The sequence below is a fragment of the Amblyomma mixtum genome, chromosome 1 (assembly GCF_055824585.1).
Source record: "Amblyomma mixtum isolate Tamu chromosome 1, ASM5582458v1, whole genome shotgun sequence".
Classification (NCBI taxonomy): Eukaryota; Metazoa; Arthropoda; class Arachnida; order Ixodida; family Ixodidae; genus Amblyomma; species Amblyomma mixtum.
The window spans coordinates 312631808-312656411 of record NC_143012.1 but is presented as its reverse complement, the minus strand read 5'-3'; the positions used below and the strand labels follow the sequence as shown (position 1 = coordinate 312656411).

Genomic DNA, 24604 nt, shown 5'->3' with positions numbered 1-24604 from the left:
AGTGGCAGTTGAAGTAAGCAAATGCAAGAGGTCGCTGTAAATTGCATTTTTATTTTGCGGCATTTTGCCGCCTCAATATACTCCTCCTTATGGACGGTAACCATTGCAGGCTTCAGTTACTGGAATGTACTAGAGTGCATTAGCCAGTAGGCTAGTACCACTGCGGAGACCAGTACCACACCACTCAGAGCAATGATGGTCCGGGTTTGTCCCATCATATGGTGTGTCTTCTTTTGCGGCTCTGGCTTTGGCTGTGTTTCTTCCGACTGGTTCTCCTGAAGAGAAAAAAAGAAAAGGTGAGAGTACCCCCACTAAAGCTCTCCTAGAAACACCCAGCGAAGCTTTTTTGTAGCTCCACGTACAGCAATTGTAAAATTGACCATCAACAAAGGACACAAATGTCTTGCAGAGTGTCATAGCAAACTGTATTAATGTTGGATGCACACCTCTAAATAAAATTCAACTGACCATGCAATTATGGTTGCAAACTTCAGTGGAAACAACGCTTCTGGGCAAAATTTAAGTTTGTTTGAGCCAGTGACATAAGCAGGAGAATCTCAAACACTTGGCTCCAATAGTGATGAGAGGCTACAAAGGCACAATTACAGGTCCCTAGCATTAACGCATACACCAATGAGAGAAATTAACTTTTACGTGCCACACAATATAGATTCAATAGGATCTGGCTCATTTCACCCAAGTCTGCAGGTACCTACAGATGCTAAAATATATCTGAACATTCCATGATATCATTGATGTAGGTTGTCTCTCCATAGCGCTGCAAGGCGCATTGTGCAGGTGCATGGCCAGGACTGCAGCTGGCACTGGACATGGTTAATGGGAGAAGCAGTGAGGCACCAAGGGGAGGCGAGGGGTGGCAGCTTCCACTCCAAAATTTACTATGCCGTAAGAAAGTGTCAGGCTGCATCAAAGCCACACAGGCACCGCGCCTGCTGAAAATTTAATCATTTCCGGGTGCCGTTCCTGAGGAGAAGCCTTGGCAATGCAAAAAACTGAGTATTCAATATTGCGGATTCCGGAGGGAGTTGCTCATGAGTGGATTACAGCCGGTGATACCAGAATTGCTGGCAAAGAAAACTCTTGTGGGGCTTGCACTGACTGACTGACTGACTATCAATCTAAATTGGGCGTGCACCGAGCATCCAACCTGGCTACTGGGCATAATGTCTTGAGATTGAGTCCTGGCCCTTGTGGCTGCATTTCGACATAGGCTGAATGCAAAAATGCACATCTTCAGTGTGATGCCAGTGCGCGTTAGAGGCCTAGGTGGCCCAAGCTTATTTAGGGTGGCTCTGCCTCCATGCTTAAATGCCCTCCATCTCTTGCATGTTCAGATGTTCACCGTGAGCAAGATGGTTACTGCACCTTTGCTGTCCTCGTAACTGCCCAACACACAACCAGTAATAAAAAGCAACAGTCGAGCACAGGGAAATGCTGCAGTATCAAAAGGGGTGCTATACTTCGTGAAAACTTTCCTTGGCCTGCTGCCAAAGCTATGTAGCTGAAACGCACCCTTCTGTTCTATACAGTGAAACACAGTCCCTAGTTTCAATTAATAGTTTCTTCTTAAAACGTGGCATATTGGTAATACTCATTATTTATGGCATAACTATACCATAACTGCGCATTTTTAATGTTGGAGAGTCATGCCAGGAGCAGTTTCTTTGATTACAACAAATTGTTCAGGCAAGTCTGGATACGAATAGTTTCCATAGGTGACGCCAACTACACCAGTGATGTAGCACAGCAATTGCGCAGTTAGTTGGGTCCTGCGGCTGAACCATTGACATGAGTGACACAGTTACAGACCCTTCACCAAAAAAAGCTTGCAGAGTGTAGTAACGAGCAAGACATGGCCCTACACCATCTCAGTTAAATAAACCAGCACCAGGGGAAGCTGCGCTTAGCATTAGCCAATCTGCAGCTGAATTCACAAAGCTTTTTGCCTGCGAGAGCAGTCTCGGGCTGGAGAGTGCTCTGCTAGTAGTATCAATAGTTGCCATGACTGACCAGCATATAGACCTTTCCATTGAGGGCTCCCAGCGCTTTGCCACATTGCTCGCTGGGCTGTTGCGGGCACTTGGTGCTAGTGCAATGGAGGTGGCAGCGGAAAGGTTTGCAACAGCCCAGGCAAAAGGCATTCCGATATCCTCCTTGCCTGATGGAAAGGTCTATAGGCCCTGGCCAGTCTTGCACCTCTCTCATGCTCAAACGCCTTTGTGGACTTATCCTTTGATAACGTGGCACAAGTTTTGGCATCCACTATGCTGCACACTTACTGAGATGGTGGCAGTAATGACAGTAATGAAAGTTCCCAGAAACCTTAAGTGAATGTACTAGGAAGTAATCCATGGTATGTGAGGTAGTGCAAAACGTTAACAAGGGACAGAGAAAGATGCACACAATACAGGCGCCTATAAACAGTAGCTGTCCAGCTACATTCACTATGAAAGAAGACATTTCTGAGTGTCATTAAAGGCACATATCCGTGCTCCAGTCGACTATGTCTACAGTGAGCACTTCTTACCTGCCCACTGGAGTGGCACTCGTCACTGCAGTCCAGACTACTCTTCAGCTCACAGCAGGGCCCCTCTGCTTTGCGGCGCTTGCAAGGACATCGCACCGTAATCTTTTTACGGCACTGGCTAGGCGGAGCACATGCACCCGGGTGGCAGCTCAGGGGACACCGGTGCCCACACTCCAACTGTAAAAACAAGGAAAGGAATCTATGAGGCACCAGTCCGCAAACTCATTCCATTGATGTACTATAGCACTCAATATAAGCTGCAACAAAGGAGCTTGTGGCCGGAGGTCAGTTCTTAAAGCACTGCAAGCCCAACACTGCTGGAAATTTGGGCACTTACCCACTGACGTAAAGAACAATGCACGCTCAATGTTTGTGCAACTTGGGTACTGTGTATAAAGGAGCATTATTTTACTGTAAAGTGGAATCTTCAGCAAATTCACTTCAGATGCGTTGCAAGCCATACTGAGTGCAATAGTACATACTAATAAGGTGAAACTCGAGAATGAATGGCAATGACAGTTCCACTAAAGCCCCCGTCACACAATATAACAGTCTGGCTTGCTGGCACTCCACAACACCACGCAGCATGATGAAAACTGGAATCCGCATTCGGCTGGCAGGAGCGTGTGTGGCGCTGTTAAAAACTTGTCCCAAAAGTGTAATACATTCAGAATCACTTCCGTTTTTTTTTTCTCCCACCTTTTTCAACCCTTCTTTCTTTTTCCCCCATTGCACTGTACCCAATCACAATTCTCTTACAGTTAACCTTCTTGTTCAAATGTTTAGGGGAATCCCCCATGGTGGAGTAGATTTGTAATAAGGGAGTAATTACTCATTAGCATCTACCCGAGTGTAGCCATACGGCTACAAAGGAAAGCTAGACAGCTTTCTCAGAAACTTCGTAGTTAAAGAAAAATTCGTCCTGGTTCGAGGTTCGAACCCGGGACCACCGCTTCACCAGAGCAGTCGCTCTACCAATTGAGCTAACCGGGACGGCAAGCTTATGGTAGGGCGATCTTCTACTCCACCTTGGGGGATTCCCCTAAACATGTGACCAACACTCATCCCACTTCGAGTTATTGATCAATTCGCTCTTGCCCTACCATAAGCTTGCCGTCCCGGTTAGCTCAATTGGTAGAGCGACTGCTCTGGTGAAGCGGTGGTCCCGGGTTCGAACCCCGGACCAGGACGAATTTTTCTTTACTTCTGAGAAAGCTGTATAGCTTTCCTTTGTAGCCGTATGGCTGCGCTCGGGTGGATGCCAATTAGTTAACCTTCTTGTTTTCATTCTCTCTGCCGTGCATTTGCTGTGATACCTGGTGTCAAGCACCAGCGCAGCCAACCACTGTACAAGCAAGAGGCATGTCCGGAAATTAAGAATACACTGCGCTGCAGCCAGCGAGTTACAAAGCTAGTCAACAGATGGGAGCACTGTCATATGCTGTAAACGTTGAGCTTCCCTCTCCCCACTAGTTTACAGGGCTCCACCAGTGCATAGTTGAGTAGCACACTTTACAAATATCTACGCTGATCCAGACTCCTGCCAAATGCGGGGTGAAACCCGTGAGAAGCTTCCTCCGTGGGTGCAAGAAGTGGACCACCAGGAACCGTTCACAGTCTGACCCATGCTGTTTATGATGACGTTAAGAATCGACAGAACGTGGTGACATGAATTCTCGGAAGGCAGAGCCAATGTTCACGACAAAAAAAAACTAGCGAGAGCCCATCTGTTGTCACTGATGACCTTTGCAAAATCGAAGATGAAATTTGTTCAAAAAGGCAGACGATGTTGAGGCATAGTTCAGGGATTAAAATTTCATGCCTTCAGGTACACTGATACTCTGCTGCATACTGAGTGACCTTGGAACAGCTATGACAGTGCATTTATACCAAATGGCAGGGACTGCTAGCAAGTAGCGTATGCCTGCTTCACGATAGTGCCCGGTTCAATACCACGCATGCCGCCACCTCGCTTCTGGCAAAATTAAGGAAGATTATGGAGCATGCCCTGCTAGCCCGGACCTGACGGCCAATTATTTTCACTGATTTGTTCATCTGAAGAAACATCTCACTGGACAACCATTCGTAGATAACAAGTTCACAAGAGCAGTCATGACTTAGTCTACACATTAGCTGGCAGACTTCTATGATCACAGTAGTAATCAAAAGCCGATTCCTAAGATAATTGTTTGGATAATAACTGCAAATATGTGGAAAAATGAAGAAATGTAAAATGATTATTTTTGAGTTGAAGTTTTGTGCAGTCATGCCGCCCTGCGTATCTTTACTTTCCGAACACACATCATGGTTTGCTAACAAGATTCCTTCCCACTTTCCTTAACCAGCTGTCAACTGAGGGCGTCGGGAATGCTTTATCTCAATATTGTAACGTTTACTGACAATGGAACACTCAGAGAGAAGGTAAAGCATTCCATTAGATGATGTGTCTGTGCTCCAACGAAAAGCTCTAAGCTGTCCCAAAGCTCAGCCAGCACAAGACAGTGAAAGGCAATACGCATCAACCGCCAGTGACAGATCTAATCAGCCAGAATGCAACAGGCTTTCCAATTACTAAGTGTACAGCCTCTGTCGTAAGCACAGGGCCCGAAGCATTCGGTTCTTGGCCATGCTGTGAGACTCATCATATATTGCCAGCATCCCTAATCCATGAAGCTATAGTATGTACTTCTAGCACTGTGCCCTAATCCTTTGAAGCTGAGAGGAACTGTCATCCTCACCGCTCCGAAAGTTGGGATTTCCATGGATGCTACAAGAGCCCAATTACACGGTTTAGAAATGAACCCCTTGAGTTCTTTACATTAGACAAAGGTTGTACATTTTGTGTACAGTATGCTGTGCCCACAGACACGACACAAATGCACAGTTTTCACAATTTCCAAAATGGCACTCCACAAAGAAAGCAGATAGAAAGCACCAAGCGCCAAACTGCACAAAAGCAGTGGCACCATTTCTGGAAAGGAGCAAGGTGGCTGCACTGTAACTGGTTGGGGCAGTGTTTTAGCAGGGCCTGCAACCATGGTGGCCAGGTGCTGCCACTATTCTCACACCGCATTTGACTGCAATGCAGAGCCGCCCACCTGTTTACAGCACCGGTTCTTGCAGCTCTGCAGTTCATCCTGCTTCCCCTTGGAGTCCACAGTCCACTGGTGGCACGCCACATAGACAGGGTTGAGCCCACAGTGGCACTTCATCTTGACATACCTGCAAGTAGCGTAACAGTTTTGAATGCCAAAACACTGTCACAAGCACTATCTTTATTATCTTTATTTGCTCAAATAAAGGACTGTATTTACATATACATAATGCGACCACAAATATAACATGAGGGGGAGTTTGATACCCAAAGAAAACAAACAAAAATGATACGATTATGACACAATCTTAACCCATTCAAGTCAATTCAAGCCAACCACAGTCAAGGGCTTGAAAAAAAAAAAAAAAAACGTAGCCACAAAAACTCACTGTGTGCATGGAGAACAGTCTCCTGGGTGGCAAGGCTTGTTGCATGGGTGGTTGCAGCCAGGTGGCCGTGACTTTTTGCAGCCCTCCTCACACGAGCTGCAGTTGTAGCCCGCCTGTTTGAGAGGAGAAGTAATGTTTTGTTCTAATTCTTCCTCGTTAAGTTGCGTCTCTCGCCTCTGCTTAGATGAACTGTAGAATGTCAATCGGCTTGCTGAATGTTTTCACAAAAGGCCACAACGAAGCTTGGTGTGAACTGAACGGGTATGTTTTACGGTTGCACACCGCTGAGAACGGAGCATACTCGACCTAGCTGCTGTTTAATGTGCATACAAAGCGTGAATGCAAGCGTGCCTCTACGTGCAGAGCTTTGGTGTACAATGATGCCAAACCAAGGGTTAGTTTCCAATGTTTATAGTAAATGACGTGCTAACATTGCACAGCACATGGCCACTCTACTGAATATTGCCAACATTGCTGGGATTGAAATGTGTAGCAATGTGCCTTTTCGGGCCATCAATAGAATAGGTCTGTTTAAATAGGTGCAGTAAGGCGGAAGCTGTAGAGTTAGGTCGTGAGAGAGTTTTCTTAGATAGCAATAGGAGTTAACTTCTTGATGCTCTGCTCTATGGCATACCTGTGAATCGTTGGGTGCTTCTTCAACTACATGGCACTCGATGGTGCAGGTGTGGTTACCACAGGCCAAAGAACGACCGCATGGTTTTCCACACGAGTATGGCCGCAGTTCCGAACAAGGAAAAGTGCTAACCTGCAAGAATAAAGAAAAGATGTCCCATCATGCTAGAGGCTCACGTAGATAGTTATAAAAATGCAGTTACACGATTAAGCCAGAACTGTCAGAAATTAGAATAGCAAAAGATTACTAGCACCTTTCCTGTAACAACCTAATGCTACTGAAAATGTTCAGAAAACTGAATGTTACAAAAAGCTACATTTAGAAAACCAGAGCTATTAAAGCTTCTGCTCGGTGAACATTGAATTACAAAGTACTACAGTCTGCTCACGAGGTATACTCATGCTAATTTCCGTTGCCCACAGTCATGATAAGTACAAAAAAAACAAGAGAATATACCAAAACTTGTTACATATGCTTGCAATTCTCAAGCACAAGAAATTAAATTTCACAAAATGAGAACTTGCAGGCATAAAAGCAACTGAAAGTGCACTATCTTAAAGTACCATAATTTCCAGTCTATAAATCACACCTGTGTATAAGCGTAACAGGGGCGGCAGAAAGTTAGGTGGGTGTATGAGATTAAGAAGTTTGCGGGGATAGGGTGGCTGCAGCCGGAAAAGGACAGGGTTAATTGTAGGGACATGGAAGAGCCCTTTGCCCTGCAGTGGGCGTAGTTAGGTTGACGATAACGATGACCAGTTCCCTTTCTTCAGCACATATCGAAAGACTACACTTGATTTTTCTTTTCAACTCCTTTTCCACGTAAGCAGTGTCATGTTAAGCAACCACGCATGACATGTGCGAGGCCAGATGAATGTGACACCGAAATTAAAATCAAGAAAATAGCTAGACTGGATATGGTGTCAGCACATGTTTTGCACTACTGCTGCAATCAGTGCAGTTGTGACGAGTTTATGCGATTCTACCCGTAAGGTAACATTTTTAAAATAACGATTTTTTTCCTCTTTTAAGCAGATTTTCTTTTAAAACATTGTAACTTGGCATGACTTAAGATGGTATGCATTGGTGTGTTATTTCTAGCTGTGTATAAATCACACCGTTGCTATAGACCCACTGACAAAAAAACGCAGGAAAAAAATTATATTTACCAGAAAACACAGTAAGCTATTTGCCAACAGCAGACATCATTTATCATCAGTAGTACCAAGCAAAGCTACAACTGAGTCAGTGGTTTAAACGCTAAATGCTGAGCCAGTTGGTGCGCATTCAGATCCTACAGAAGATACCAGTAAACACAAGGATGCAGACACACTCAGCTGACGCAGATATTGTGCCCTGCAATGTTGAAGGCAAACCTTCTCTCCAAGCAAGCAACAATGAATGTGAAGGAAAAGTAATTCTCACGGAATGATTTCCACGGCAGGCCAGTTGCATGGGCTCGGGGCAAGGTGGGCACGGCTTAGAGACTACTTCCATTCGAATGGCAGCCAAAGGTTCCCATGGTCCCACTCGCTGGCCCTGTGGAGAGTCAGCATTGCTGGATGAGTAATTTGCCCCAGCGGCAGATCGACAGTCATCCTGCCATGATCTCGTAACATTAAATTAGGTCATCCCTACAATTTTCAGGGTCATGCAATTTCTTTGCTTCAATGAAGTGAATAAAAGTATTGCACGCTGTAGAAAGCTGTGATTCCTAACTCATGACCCAACACCAACACCACACCAACACATAAGAACAACTACTTAGTGTTGCTGCAAGATTTGATAGCACATCAATTACTGCCAGATTTCCTTTTGATGGTTGCTTATTACTACGACAAAAAATTAACACAACAAAAGGTAATACAGAGAGTAAGGCATCTGAAGCATCCCTATGTGGAAACAATAACTTTTTCAAACTAAGAGCAGGCACACTGCACTGTACAACACATTATTTTCAAGCCATGAAAGTTAACATTCCTTATTCCTTTCAAATATACTTTCCACAGGTACACCACTATATTATGGGGGACATGGCTTTCAAATCAAGAAAACTGAAAAAAATTGAATTTCAGAAAACATCAGATTTTGTATCTATAAGGTCTTTCTAATCATATCCTGAAAGATTTGCCCCGTAAACAGTCCAGCAGTGACTTTAAAAAATATTTTTTTGTGACCGTAGGCAGCAAAAAACTGGCTGATATCTTCATGAAAATAAGTTTTCTCAAAAGTGCTTTTTGACCTGACTGCCATGCTTGCAGAAAGCATAGCATGACAATGGCTTCATAGACTTTCATGTGGTTTTGTTGCGTAGTGTTCCTTGATAAATTCTTTATGCAGTGACATTCCTATATTTCTGAATTAATCTTTCATTTTTTCACTCTGTCATTGATCTGACATGACGGTAATGAGTGCATTATGCAAGCATGTATATAATGTTCTGTGCAGAAAAAACTTAGTATGAAAAAAATTTTTTAAGAATGTCACTGCATGTCCCATTCCTTTGGCGAAAATTTAAAAGTGACTCTAGGCTCCTACCATGCTTTGTTGTCATACCAGGCTTTCTGCAAGTTTGGTACCGCAATGAAGCACATAAAAATTTATTACGTCAAAACTACTCAAGATATAAGTGTAAAAATAAGAATTTATCCATTTAGTGTGCTTTCCAATAAGTGTGTCGAATTTCATCGCTCTACGCCAAAAAATAAATTTCACCTCCGAAACCCGCGTCCCCCTAAACTGACTGTTTGCAACAGTGTCAGCAGGCAACTCTGAGAACAACAACTGAAGGCAATTTTTTTTAGCACTTTGAACAGATTTATGGAAAGGAAGCTATCAGATTAGTGCACTTAATAGTTTTTCAAATTGTTTCCACGTACAGGCGGGCACTATAGCCTCGAAAGAATTACGCTACCATACGACCGACTTCTCAGGTTTTACGACATTTTTTTAATATATTGTACACTTCAAGCACACGATCGTTCATGACATATCTGCTTTACCCCACTAATCCACCCATCATCCCTCCTGCATTTCTGAAAACTTCTGTAAGGTTAGCCTTGGCCCAGCACACAAAGCAACTACTGGAATTACAACCAATCCTGCACCGCAGATTTTGCGATGTGATGAGAGACTTATCTCATCACACCTCCACAGCTCAATAATGTTACCTATTCCTCTTGAAACGTGCCTCCCCTCACTAAACAGCAAAATTTTACTGCTTGATCCAGAGGGCACTAACACCAAGCATATACGAATTCAAGAAGGGCAGCTCCAAATTTACGTCAAAAGGCAACAGCCTGTGACGCAGTTGGTGCACTGCAATTTAATGTAGTCGGCATGCTGCTGCTGGCCGGGTAAAATTTCACAGTACACACAAAATGTCTCCCTTGAGACATACACACCTGCTTAGGTACAATTTTGGTCCAGACAGCAGAGTGGCAGCGAGCCTTGCATATGTGGCCACACTTGAGAGGGCGGTTGCAAATCTGGGTGCAAGGTGGGCAACGACCCTCATGGCAGGAATGCGGATCCTGCTTCTCGTGATGGCATTCTGGAGGAATGCTGGTAAAAGTGTAAGACAAAAAAAAAAAAAGAAACCATCATGAGCTTCCAGTACAGTGTGTACTCCACAACTCGTACTCAACATAACGCCATCTGCGAGGCGTAGAAGCTACAACGCAAAACTGAAGTTCCATGTCCTTGAATGTGCACTGCAGAATGAGAAGCAGGTAGCTGAGAGGCAGTTCATGAGTGAAAAAACTGTCTGGGACTGGCACCAGCCCACAAGAATACTATGGTCAATGAAGCCAACAAAGAAAGCAGGCTTCGGGAAGAATGAAGACACGCTTGTCAGAGCTCGAGGATCGTCTGGACATGGTAGCTGCCGCACACGTGTATTTTCGTCACACTCACTGACATGGCAGTCCTCAACGCATTTTATAACACTTACCAAATGAACAGGTGCATCTTTTACACTGATACGACTGACTTATGTGAGCGTTTTTTCTTCAAAAAAACTGCCGTTTGCAGGGAGGTGTGACTTTACAGCTGTGACTCTGATAGAGAGCTACAATCAGCTTTGTAATGTTTGTCTTATGGCACAAGATTATATTGCAAAATGGATGGCCGTTAACACAGGAGGCAAGCCTATCTTAAATGCACACCTCTGAAAATTCTTTAAACGGACACCGGGGACAAACAGAAGTTGGCCTGTATTGATAGGGCGCCACATTATGATTGCAAAGAGACCATTCTAATCGAAAGCGGAGCTGTTATAAGCTAGAAAAGACGAAGGAACAAAATGCAGGTGTTGCCGTCACTAGCCAATTTCTCAAGCAAAATGCCTGCAACGATATCGTTTTTTTTGCAGATCACAGATGGCTCCACCACCATTCCCTTCAAATCAGTGGCAACCTATTCTTTTCGGAAGGGACGTCACGAGTTGAATCGACTGACGGGAAGATTTTTACATACAATTTTCTCGGCAACAAATTGCGTCTTTCGCTCCCGAAAAAATGCAGAGCCTACCGGACAAATGCATAACCAGAAAGAGCCATGTAGTCAATTTTATGAAGCAAATCCCGAAACCGACGCCCACTATGAACTTCATGGTAGCGTTCTGTTTCCCCACTTCGGCAGAGGAAGGACAAGAAAGTCACTACCGGTACCATTTGTGAAAATGTCATGCGCAATTCCCTCCACACCACGGGATGGCCAATGTAAACCCATGAGTTCTGCAGGCCTGTTTCACTTCTCTGTTTTTATCCCGAGGCCTGCAGAGAACAGGCCTGGCTAGCATAATGCCCGCCTACATATATGTTCCAAGGAATGCATGACTGAAGGACTCTCAGATAAAATGAGTTTTCCGCTAGTCCCGTGCGTAATGCAAATGTGGAATTACATGCAGCACGAGAATTTTGTTCTCATGGAAATAGACTTTTGGTGCAGGCTTAATGCAGATTACTTGTATTCTGTCATAATGTTGCAGCAGACTTTGGCTTTTGGTGCAGCTTGGCACAGTTGGTGCAGCAATCGCATCACTGGGACTGGAGAGTCCTGGGCACCAAGGCCTCATTTTTCTAAAGCCTGAGCATCAGCTGTCCCATAAATCATGATAGTGCAGTGCTTATTCCTGCAGGAAGACGAAAACACAATGCCAGGCAAAAGCAAAACTCGCACGGACCTGCAGGGCTGATGGCAGGTAGGTGGCTTGGCTGACCGCTCCCGCCCACAAGGCACGGCTATTCTGGTAGCTTTGCACCGACAGGTCAGCTCAACTTTCTCGTGGCATGGATAACATGGACCTGGACGTCACACAACATGACTTGCATCTCCTCGCAATTACGGTCAAGCACTAAAATCGCTGGAAAAACACACTGCATGGAAATCGTTGACACTGGTCCAAAGTAGGATGCAAGAAGATGCTTCGGATAGAAGGTTTACAACACATGTTCACGCACAAATGGCTAGCTGTTTTTGCTCTGAGTCGTTCACCTTTCCAGGTTTTACTAGTTTCGTGCAGCTAAAATTGACAAGCACGCTAAGTCAGGATGCAGTCAAGTGTCACTGCGCCTTCCGAGTTTCAAAACAACATGAATTCACAAAACCCTAATAATCTGTTTTGTTCACTCTTCGCCTTCTCTCCCTGTTTTGTATACTGTATAAAGTACAGAGCTCAGCCAGTAAACTTTAAGTACATAAGCGATATGCTGCACTGGAAAGAAAAAAAAAAGGAGATACTTTTGTTGGCAAGACTCACATTTCGGGAAATTCGCCTGTGCTCAAGAGCACATAGGCATGAGCACTGTAGGTCAAACGCGTAATAAATGCAGCTTTCTTGGCTAGAAAGTGTGGCCTTTCCGCGCGCTAAACAAGACTGCTCCCCTTTCTACATGCTCTTTGTGTCCATCACTGCTGTTCTCATCTTAAGCAACTCACCCATATGACAGCAGCTGGAGCAGCGGTGGTTCTTGCAAGGCAAACTGCGTCCACAAGGTTGTTCACAGGGGGGGCACCGGCCATCACAACACTAAAGCACAGGAAAATATGAATGACATATCCTTATTTTTGCAATGAGTAAAACATTTATCTGCTTCTCCTGAGCAACATCTACTTTGAATAAGAATGCTTGCCTTGCGGCTGCATGGGTGTCTTCGGCAGTCCCTCAGCCTTTTGCATTTTGTCTCACACGTGTACTCCCGACTGCACGGCACCTCTTTCTCCCTGGCCCCGCACCGACATCGCTTGGGACGTATCTGAAGGCACTGTACGAAAGCGCAACGCAGAGGACATCCTTCAGGTGAAGCACAGGTTTATTTTATCATTCTCAATGCTTATCACTGCACAAATGAAAGTAACTATCATCAGTTCTTTGCAAAGCTGCAATACTAATATACTGCTGATGACCAAATAAAATATTTATTCCAGTATCTGTGTGAACAAGCCGCACTGTTGTGAAACATCAGAGAACTACTAATAACTACCAGTGCTCACCAGTCACGATAAACGACAAGTAATGTGCCAATTTTCTACGTCTTCTCTTTTCGTCAACACAACAAAACATCCACATTTTGCGAGTTTTGTGCTTGCCTCTTTTATTTAAAGCACACTGTGGCTTTTCTGAACTGACACGTTTACGCGTGAACATTCATGAGGCTAGCCAAATTTCCATCTAGTGAAACAAGATACAACCGCTGCTATTTCTTTTTATTTCAGCCTCCCTTCTATAACCAGAGAACCGCTAAACTTGCATGACATTAACCTCCAATTTGTTTTCCAAAGCCTGCACGCACTCCTTGTCGTAAATTATGAGGGCTTCCTTCATAAGTGCCACCTACATTAAACTCAGCTAGGGCAGCCACTAGTGACAATGAAACATGTCTTTGTCCAAGTCAGTAAGTTATGCCGTTTCTCCTAATGCAGTGAACACAACACTGCCTCTCACCGGAGGGCAGCTGCCTGCGTGGCAGCGTTGGCTGCAGTGGTGGATGCCACATGCCAGCAGCTTGTCACAGGTGTCTCCACACGGCCCCACATCTTCTGTGCAAGGCAGCTCCCACTCTGTAGAATGTGTAAGAATGCAGTAAAACCTCTTGATGCATTTATAAAAAAGGAAAGGGGAAAAAAACGTATTGTTCAAGAAAACATATCCAAACCGCCCAATTGTGAAAAATATAACTGGTGAATGAGGTACAAAAGCAATTATTGACACTTTCACTTCATAAAAATGTCCTATGGTTTATGGGGGTTTAACGTCCCAAAGCGACTCAGGCTATGAGGGACGCGTAGTAGAGGGCTCCGGAAATTTCGACCACCTGGGGTTCTTTCATGTTCACTGACATCGCACAGCACACGGGCCTCTAGAATTTCGGCTCCATCGTAAAAACGTCTCTTTGCATTTCTTGACCCAGGTCTGATCATCTCCTTTTTTAGTGCTCACAGAATTCAGCCTGCATCTGTGCTGTTTTAAGTGCCAAAGGAATTTTGCCATACATATCTGTTCCGTCGACAACGACGAAAGTAAGCAAAGTATCGTCATCACCCTACTGCACCTATGCAGTGTGGAGAAGCCGCCATGGCAGCCGACTGTTTTTGTTAAAAAACAAAAATCCTATCCTTACAAGCAGACGGCAAGCGTTAGAGCTGTCAAATAGCTGCATGCCGCATTCATAAAGGTGAGGCACAAAGAACCACAATGCACCACTCACTTGACTTCCCACAGGGGCACTCCCTGGGACCTGACCTCGGACAGGCAGAGCAAGGGCCCTTGTGACACACACTTTCACACTTGTGCTGTCCACATGACAGCGGTTTACCACACACCTGCAAAAAAGTGCATTTGCATTTTGCCTTACACGACGCTTACCAAGCACTCCCTCACAAGATATGCTCTTGAACAGGGGCAGAACCAAAGCATAACACATATAATATGCATACCTCCCAAGCTGATGGCTTTCAAATTCGTAAAACCTTCGCGACTGGGGGGGGGGGGGGGGGGTAGCCAGTGCATAAATATTTTTAAAGAAAATGTTGGTTTGGTTGGTTTATGGGGTTTAATGTCCCAAAGCGACTAAGGCTATGAGAGACGCCGTAGTGGAGGGCTCCGGAAATTGCGACCACCTGGGGTTCTCTAACGTGCACTGACATCGCACAGTACACGGGCCTCGAATTTCTCCTCCAAAGAAATTCAGCCGCCGCAGCCGGGATCGAACCCACGTCTTTCGGGCCAGCAGCCGAGCACCATAGCCACTGAGCCACCGTGGCGGCACTTACAGAAAATGTCATGTTGCATGACTTCTTCCAGTGTACAATGCGATAGAGCTGCTGGAGCTTCTTCACATGTGGCCTCAAACATGAGGAAACGCACAAACATTGAACAGCATGTTAAGAGCACAGAATTTCGGCACACTGAAAGAACGAAAGTATCACACGGATAGAATAGAGGAAAATGCATTAATTTTAGAGCCTTGCCGGAGCAGCAACTGACACCTTTAATAAATAAATAAACAAACAAACAAAAAATGTCCACAACAATGCAACTGTCATTCTAAACGGCATGTAACTTGGGTGGCCGACTGATAAACGCAGCCAACAGCCACTGTCGCTCCAGGCTGGCGGCGAAGCTCCGAAAATGGAACTACACGGCCAGACTCTCGACTGGCCTGCTGTCAAAACACCTGCAGTTGCACGCATGTCAGAGGGGCAGTAGAGGCAATGTAACATGCAGCTGAGGCCTGGGGACAAATATCTGGGTGATCGGTTTGTCAAACAGGCCATACCGCGACATGGCACCACTTCGGGAGCCCATCCGTATTGACCGATGCCAGCCTTTGGGCGTCCAAATAAACGAGCTCCCGAGGCCATAGTCTTACACAGGAGTTTGGTGGGACTCTAGTGGCAGTCCGGATTATCCGAATTAAATGGGGGTTGAGAAGTAGGAATAAATGTTTATTTAGCTGGGTAGAATTAATGATGCTTCACTCTAGAAGTTCGAATGTTTTTTGCAAACAAAATTTATTTTCCGTAAAATTTGAGACAAGATTCATAAAATAGCGATACGGGTCCAAATTTGTGCATTTTACGAAAATTTCCGAAGAGTTGGCAGGAATGATATATGCAGAATTAGCCTCAATTACAGCTGTGCTCAAGTAAACAACTACCGCACTTCAAACCACACTTGCAGCAGTATAAGGAAAGCTGAATATACAAACATCTTCCCCTCCACATTAACCCAGTGCACAGAGAATATTGTGAGGACAGAAAAGAAAAATTACAGGAGTACGTATTTTACAAGCTCATGAAGCTCAATAAAATTTTACCAACAGCATTACAAGTAATTATGAAAGATTACAGGTTTTCACCCCAGACTAGGATTGATTTTTCTTCAACTACGAAGTTTCTGTGGAAGCTTTATAGCTTTCTTTTGCAGCAGCATGGCTGCGCTTGGGAGGATGCCAATGAGTAATTACTCCCTTACTACAGAGACAAGTTAGCTAGATGTTTGCAATAAAAGGTTGTTTGCCTGTCTGCCTTACAGTGAGGGCATACACATACATTTCAGAGGGAAGGATCAATAAATTACAAGAAACAAGCAGAAGTGACAAAGCAAGCAAAAGAAACAAAATTCAAGCTTACAAAGGAGTAGCACAGCAAAGGCAGAGAGAAAAAAATATAGTAAAATTCATACAATAAACAAATACAGCAATGGCTAATGGTACAGTGATGATTTTTACCATGACAGTTCTTGTCAGCATCATGTAGAAGCAATAGCTAACATCCAGCACGGCTCTTGCCAGTAAGCAAGTATCAGCTTCCATCACTCATCTATTTTACCTGAAGACAAACACTACATGAAATCACTTTAACTTACTTTCTCACACTGCCATTGTGGATCAGCACAAGGCCTGTCTGTCTTCGATGCCCCGCACAAGCAAGACTGCCGGCTTTTCCGTGGGCAAGGTTTGCATTCTCCTGATTAAAAAAATTAAGCGTGTTAATAACATTGTCTTTCCACTGACAGCTTGCACTTCGAATCCCAAAGCAGGAGGCATTGCCACAAGAACACGTAAAAGGACACAAAGGATCTTTTTGAGATTGTACACTATATAGGTGTTTTTTCTCTGCTCATCCACAAGCTCGTTATGCAGATAAACTGTAACCCTCTATTCAACCACCACTATTAAGGATTCAGGTGCCTGGCACTAGTTTACATAAAGGGCTAGTGAGCAGTACAGGTCTGAGCCCAGGGGGACAGGACAGTGGGGTGGTATACCAGCACAGGATATCCTACGGACGGCCTTCAAAATGCTGGATGAGTAGAACAGCAGCATGCTCATTTCCCTTGCTATTCAGAAACAGACAAGTGTAAGAATCACACAATGCAAGACTGATAAACATACACCAGTATTTCTCATGACTGTTGAAGCTAGCTAAAAAGAATGGCCTTCAAGGGCATCACACATAACCTACTTTTATTTATGCAATCTATAGATGCTTCAACTTCCTAAACATGGAAAAAGCAAAATCATAGACTTCACATAACATTAAATTAACAAAATTAAGCCATGAAGAAGAAGAAAATCAAGTGAATCAAAGCCCCATACCATTATGGCACATTTTTTTTTTTTTTTTTCACTCTCCGCTGCTGACATAACAGCGCACCTTAGCTGCACATAACTCAGCTTTAGTTGTCATTATCACTCACCCTCCCCTCTCTTTACTGCCCTTCCCAATCCATGCACCTAGAAGAACAAAATCTTCACTCAAAAGGCTGACCTCTAAAGTTTCTTTCAATAAGCCCCCTTTCTGCAAAAGGAAATGTTGGTCTGCATTCAAAAATGACTTACCCGAGTGACACGTGAGCTCGCATCTGTGCTGGTTGCACGAGAGCATCTTCCCACAAGGTTTCCCACATGACCAGAGACGAGAACCACAGCGCCTGGCGGTTGGATCTGCCTTGCCACAGTAGCACGTGCTGCGCACCATCTTGGGACAGGGAGGGCAGGGCCCTGAAAGTGCACACAGTGTTTGAGGGCTTTCTGCATTCAGCCTCTAACGGAGAATATGTCATAAGTGTCAGCATGCACTCGACCTGGAAAAACCGTACGACACAGCAAAGCGGCAACTAATGACAACAGCTGGCTGCTGCTAAGCCATACACACACAGGTGACCTCCACTCTTGATATAGTAGAACAAATGTAAAAAAAGAGTGGATCGACATGTCTCACACACACACGGATGCAAGGAATTTCAAGCACTTCGACACCAAAGCAAGACAATTTGCAAAATGGCAACTGTGGTAATACAGGAGATCTAAGTGAAAAATGCACGGTAAGTGCTTACACTGCATGAAGGCATGAAGCTAATAGACACAGTGCAAGTGGAACCCAACGATGGATTTCCCAATCAGTGCTGCCGACCCACCCTAGAAGCCAGAATACGATGCTTTTTCATGCCACTTGTGCATGGTTTTTATTTTACGCTGGCATGTCAGTTATAAACATTGATGTCCTTACATGCTGCGCAGAAACCCCTTAGCCAAGTAACGGCTCTCATAGGATGATGACAGTCTGTTAGTAGAAGGCGATATACTAGTAAACGAACCTTGACAAGGCAGTGGAGCCTTCGGTCTGCGCCCAGTGTTTCTCTAAAGTAGCGAATTAATGCCTAAAAACATACAACTGCACCACTTAGTTTGGTTTGATTTGTGGGTTTTTACGTTTCAAAGCAACTCAAGCTATGACGGACGCCATAGTGGAGAGCTCCGGATAATTTCAACCACCTGGGGTTGTTTAACGTGCACTGACTGAGACCCTGAAACTAGTGTTGAGTCATGACGGGGAGATACGAGGCCTTGAGAGAAACTGCATAATTAAGCATCTAAAAGGATGTATATTTTTTCTGTACAATCTTGGCATTCTCAATTACATACAAAAAATTTAACATTTTCCCCCTTTGAATAAAAATTGTGCCTGAAGGGGATACTGGCAATAAAGACTGCTTGATCAATCTGCTTGAAATTTCAGTGGTTGATATGTGAAGACAAGCCTAGATAAAGGCTCCACGCACCTGGATGGCACAGCAGCAAGCAACGATGGCCACAGGCAGGCACCAGCTCACGTGAGCAGGTTTGGCCACACGAGTGCGGCACCAGCCAGGGGTCGTATTCAGGGTCCACCTTCTGGCCGCAGAAGCATCGATACTCGTTCAATCCCTGCCTGCTGTCATAGTCCTTGCGACACTTTGGGCTGCACAGGTGTAACGCCAAACATATGCTCAGATGGCTATTCTGTCATCTAGGACAGCAAACGGCTGTAGAGACGACATTTTGCTCTTGGCTGGCAACATCGTGATCTATAATATAAATTGATTGGCTACGTCATGACATAGAATGACAACTAGCTTATGTACTATCGCGCTCAATATAAGCTGCAACACTGGAGCTGTGGTTAGAGGTCAGTTCTTGAAGAACTGCCAGCCCAGTGCTGCTGGAAATTTGTGTGTTTACCCACCGATGCAAAGAAAATTGAGGGGGGCACTTTGTTGACCTAAAGTGCGGTGAGGCGAAAGCCTTAGGCGCGGTGTTGCTGCTTGTGTCACTGATGTGTTGTTAAGATGTTAAGCTTCGCCTCTAAGAGTGAAACGCGACAGCGTCTTGCAACGCTGCCAGAGAGTCCACAGAACGCCATCGCCCGCTCTGTTCGGTTCTACACCTTGCTCCTCGGTAAATTGGATTTTGAGGAAAGGAAATGCATCTGTCTCACATACCTCGGTGGACACCTAAACCTCCCTGTAACGGGAAGGAAGGAAGATGGGAGTGAATGAAGACAGGGTAGTTCATTCCAAAAAAACCATCGAGCTGGCATGGCACAGTGGTTAGCACACTCGTCGCACTCCGGAGACTGGGGTTCAGGAAGGAAGATGGGAGTGAATGAAGACAGGGTAGTTCATTCCAAAAAACCATCGAGCTGGCATGGCACAGTGGTTAGCACACTCATCGCACTCCGGAGACCGGGGTTCGATTCCCAAACTCGACCAATTTTCTACTTGGTTTTATTTCTTTATCTGGCCTGATGAGAAAGGTTAATTAGGCTAATTGGGTAATTAAACAATTAACTAAACTCATTACCACTTGGAGCATCACTATACGATCCCTTTAATTGGTTGCATGGTTACTAGCCAAAGTATAATTGGCCCCGTTTGAAATTCGCGCACTATTACGTCACGACCATTTCGACCAATTGAAAAGCGTGACATTTCTGTCGACAACCCCTGCTTACAACGATGAGGCATTAAAGGCTTACAACGATGAGGCCTTAATAATGTCCACTCAATGTTTTTGCAACTTGAGTGCTCTATATAAGGGCACATTATTTTACTATAAAGTGGAATCCTCAACAGGTTCACACCGGACGCATTGCAAGTCATACTGAGTGAGACAGTACATCACTCTACAATTCAGCTGAATTGTTTCATAGAAGCAATAGTCCGAGAATTGCAAGACCTTTTCCACAGAAGCTTCTGAGAACAATGGCAGGTGATAGCCTCATATGTCAAAATATGGCGCACAAAGTTTTCTCGTAATCACGTGAGCATGATCAACATGTTGTGATTAAGTTTTCCTGCTGCCAAAAAACATACTGAAGGGAAGCATACGTGCAAAGTTACTCGCACACAAAATACTCACTCTTTAGCATGCTCCATCACACTTAAGACTAATTACACCCCCACCCCCCCCTCCAAGAAAAAAAAAGAACAGTGCAGGGACAAGGATCACCGAAGAGCCATGGAGACAGGGTCGTGTCTGCGTGGTTCCTCTCTTGCTCTTCTGCCTGCACTGGTTTTCTTTATGAAATGTCAAACCAACTTGTGCAGTCATCAGCGTTAGTTACAGGATTAAATTCAAAGACGCTTTGCAACACACTTCACCGTTAAGCGTGTTTAAGCGTGTCTCTGTATCTCCAAGGCCATTCCTCTCTATTTGGCACTGCTGTAGCCGGATGCAACTTGCAGGCCAAATTGAAGTTGGCCTGTATCGACAGGGTACTGCATTTTGATCATAGAGACACCATTCTCATTGAAAACGAAGCTTTTACAAGCTAGAAAAGACAAAAAAATATACGTGTCACTATTAGTGGCCAATTTTGCAAGTAAAATGCATGCGTTAACTACGATTTTTGTGCACGGATCTCATAGGCTGGGCTACGCAGCCATTCACTTCAAAATAGTGTCACACAATACTCCTCGGACGTCAAGAGTCTCAGTCAATTGGTGGGAAGGTTTTTAAATCTATTTTTATCCATGATAAATGCGTTTTTTGCTGCCAGACAGGCGTCAACAAACCCAGAAAGAGCCAAAGAATTGATTTTTATTGAAAACAATTGCATATAATTATTTGTAGTGTCCCTTTAAGTCTGCAATGACACCCTGCCCATACTGATGACTGCTGTCCACTGTTCCTCTACAATAAACAAACAATTTGCTTTCCTGTTAAGCTTTCTTGTTACCTAAATGAACTAATAAAATTATTAGTGCAAGAATTCTGGTACCTCTGACTTGTTAAATAGAACTGAACATTGAAATGTTATTTCTTTTCCTGTTGTGATCGGTCTGAGGAGCAGTACAGGAGACTGAATTATTTTGGATTTGCATTTGATATATGACTTTCCCATTGTAACGGGTAGTCTTTACAAAAATTCCTTCATCAGTGCCATGGCCTATGGTGTAGGAGACCCCACAATCCGCTTAGTCGCCAGAAATTTCTCCCCACAACGTCAGTCAAAGCTTCATTCCCACCACAGCACTACCCATGCCAGCTGTCCCTCCGATATCCACCATATCATTGGCAGCTGAACTGCCATCCAGTGACCATCTCGGTGACAGACCAAGGGCCTGTTCAAAGGGCATATCAGCCGGATGTTATGGCTGGAGTAGTGGAGATGTCAGAACAATGTGTTCTGCGGTCTCTTCTTCTCGGTAGCACACCGTGGATGTCACGTATGTTCCATCTGCCTTTTGCCTTGCAGTTCACCAAACAAAGCTTTGTCCGTAGCACCCCAACACAGGCTTTGAAAAGTAGTGAGCATTCTATAGAGCTGTCACAAAAGTGGTCCTAGCCTTCCCAGAGCAATACACATGGAGGGCCAGTTTCTTCGCCATGGCCAACCTCCACTGCTATGTCTCGACCGCAGACACCCGCTATCTCAGTTGAACACTGCTCAAATTTGTTCTCAGGTTGCACAAAGTCAGCAGGGGGACCTCAAAGCTGGCCGCTGATCTGCGTACTCTCCTCTTCCATCTTGTGGACACACCGGAGTACAGGAGAGAGCAGTGTATCAGGTTCACCCTGTGCTTTGACCAAGGGCCTAGGATTGAATCTCGAAGCCCAGCTTTGCCACCGCCTACCAGGCCTCGAAAATGGACCATCTGAAGTCCCCCTGTAAGACTCGTTGGGTGTTGATCGGTGGTTTGCCCAGAGCCTGTCTGCCTACCTCACGTTGTCGCAGCTCTGTAAACCACTGGGTAGCAGACGACAGACAGTACTGCATTGCTAAAAGTCAGCTCAGGGACCATCACCACCTTCCACAGGCTCCGAATCACTTCCATAGGGCTGAAAACCCACAGGCCATGAGTTGTTGTTGCCAAATGCAGTTCTCTTAAGTTGCATCCTACCATAGTGTGACAGAAGGCACAAAGTACAAAATTCAGCTCACGTGATCAATGACCAACTAGATATCACCATACTACATGTTTTTTGCTTTAATTTTTATTAGTATTATACACTAGTAAACTTGCTCTCACTTAAAACCATTCCACATTTTTTCTGTCACACTTCCCCACGCCACCTCACTCTATGAAGCCACGTCACCACACATGCTGTCTGTCAATGGCTAGGAAGCAGTGGCTGCGTACAGCCTTTGTTCTTTATCTAAAAAAGAAGACGAAATACTCACCAGTGCCACTTCAGTTTTTGTTGTACAAAGTCTTCTTGATGTTGCTGCTGCTGCTGCTGCTGCTGGAACATGCTGTCTTTAGCCCATTTCTGAATGCAACTGAGGTGAAGAACGCCATAACAGCTACTGCAAGACCAGACCTACGGCAACCAAAGTGCATTTCATTACGAAAAACAGCCTTCCTTCTCACTTATCGAGAAAGGGGACGTCATCAAAAAGGTGTTCCTACTCACCCTCTCAGTCCTCTTTACTGATTCAATGCATATAAGGCACACCACAGCACCAGACGCAAGGTTGTCAGTCAGAAACTGGACGGTTCGTTGGAGGTCACCTGAACCCATGTTGTTCAGCTCTAGAAGACAGACAGACAAAAAATTACAAAAACAAACAATGAAGTGCACACACTACTTTACTGATTAATTCGGCACTTTTTTACTATTAAAACTAAACTGGAAATGATTATAAACATCAGTCTTGTTAGCCGGCTACTGACTACTGTCTGTGGTCATTGCCATTAGGATCATTCTGACACCATTAAGCACAAACCGAGAAGTCAACTTTGCGTGCATGTCCACAAATCAACATTGTGGAAAGCATAACCACAATGTAAATTAACAGTAGATCAGCATATTCCTTCCAGTGCTTTGCTAAATCGTGAAGATCCGGATCGTGGGAGTGAAATAACTAGAAGAATGGGGTGGAGCGCATTTGGCAGGTTCTCTCACATCACTAATGGCAGTTTACCAATACTTCTCAAGAGAAAAGTACATCCATTCACCCCAGCAGCATGCTTTTGAAACAACATCTGTTTTGTCAACCGCTCGAACGGAAAAGCACCAATAGTTACCTATTCACCTTCGTGTTTTTCTGCCCCTTCCGACCTCACAATATCCTCATAATCTCCCACGTATCTAATTTATACCTCTACAGCAGTCACAGTTCGCTGCATAGACGACAGACAGATAAAGTGGTTTACGACCGACTTAGGAGCGTATGAGCGAGACAGAACAAAATTAAGCTGACCCGAGTATGAGCCGACAACGCGCGAAAGGATTCCGTCAGTCTCAAGTTCCTCCTCCTCTGACGACTGGTCGTCCTGGGCCTGTGGCAAAAATTTTTCCACGTTCGCCTGCATTTTCGCACAGGCTTCCTCGAACTTGCGGCTGGCCGACAGCTCTGAGGTCTGCGAATCGGCGTCTCCATTCCTGGCAGGTTTCGACGTCGGTGGTGCGGGTCTTCGTTGTGTTTGCAAAGGCACTCCCCAGGCATTAGTTCTGGTCTGGGGCTCATCCCGACGTTGGCGGCCGCGGCCACCTCTGCCACGACCAGCCGCTCGTGGTTGGTCCATCCTTGACAAAAAGTAATCAGTAGAGAAACACCAGTTAGCTGAGAGAATGTCTGCGCTAGCACAAACCGCGCAAACACATCTATGACACGCGACTCTTAGCAGCTGACCGGCTATTTGTAAGTGGGACCTACGCTGCCGCGTACAACACGATTAGCTGTGAGGTTTCGCAAATCGCAACGTAAAGGTTGCGGAAAGTGAAAGCAAAATACGAAATGTAGCTACCGTACGTGACAGTACTTGGCACAAAGGAAGACGAACAACCGATGCAAGGTAACCCGAGAGTGCGAGTTAAATTTGGCCGTTCTGTGCAGCGTACTCACAATAATGAAACTATGTGTCGGCGGTCTATTTGCTTCCGGAGAATATGCCGTTGTGGCGGTCAGGGCTGAGTAGAGCTCGGCACCGAAAACATCAGTTAATCTTCTACAGACCGGCTGTAGCTAAACTCAGCGAGCGATCGGCTGCACGCCTACATTGGCCAACGTGAGCAAGCAGCTAGCGCGCTGGCTGTAGCGCTGGCCGTGGCACATTGATCACAGTTGTTGAAAAATACGATCTCTCCTTAAACTAATTCAGATTTTCCACACAAACGTTTCATTGGCTGGAATTTATCACGTGGGTTTACGCCGCCATATTT

General features: G+C 44.9%; 1 protein-coding gene and 1 non-coding gene across 2 annotated transcripts; one reads left to right on the top strand and one right to left on the bottom strand.

Annotated features, from left to right (window-relative positions):
• Positions 1-31: 31 nt before the first annotated feature.
• LOC149372460 (NF-X1-type zinc finger protein NFXL1-like) lies at positions 32-24513 on the bottom strand. Its single transcript, XM_089566949.1, has 19 exons — positions 24288-24513; positions 23643-23968; positions 22853-22971; positions 22620-22759; positions 18736-18914; positions 17513-17674; positions 16537-16637; positions 14375-14489; positions 13612-13727; positions 12800-12931; positions 12606-12696; positions 11851-11971; positions 10070-10229; positions 8091-8204; positions 6666-6797; positions 6032-6144; positions 5647-5770; positions 2549-2725; positions 32-275 (listed from the first exon to the last, which is right to left on the bottom strand). Exons 2-19 carry the CDS (start codon positions 23965-23967, stop codon positions 117-119), a joined length of 2580 nt encoding a protein of 859 aa, XP_089423075.1. The 5' UTR covers position 23968; positions 24288-24513; the 3' UTR covers positions 32-116.
• On the top strand, positions 3665-3738 carry TRNAT-GGU (transfer RNA threonine (anticodon GGU)). The gene has a single exon. It is a non-coding gene; the product is annotated as a tRNA-Thr (tRNA).
• Positions 24514-24604: the final 91 nt, after the last annotated feature.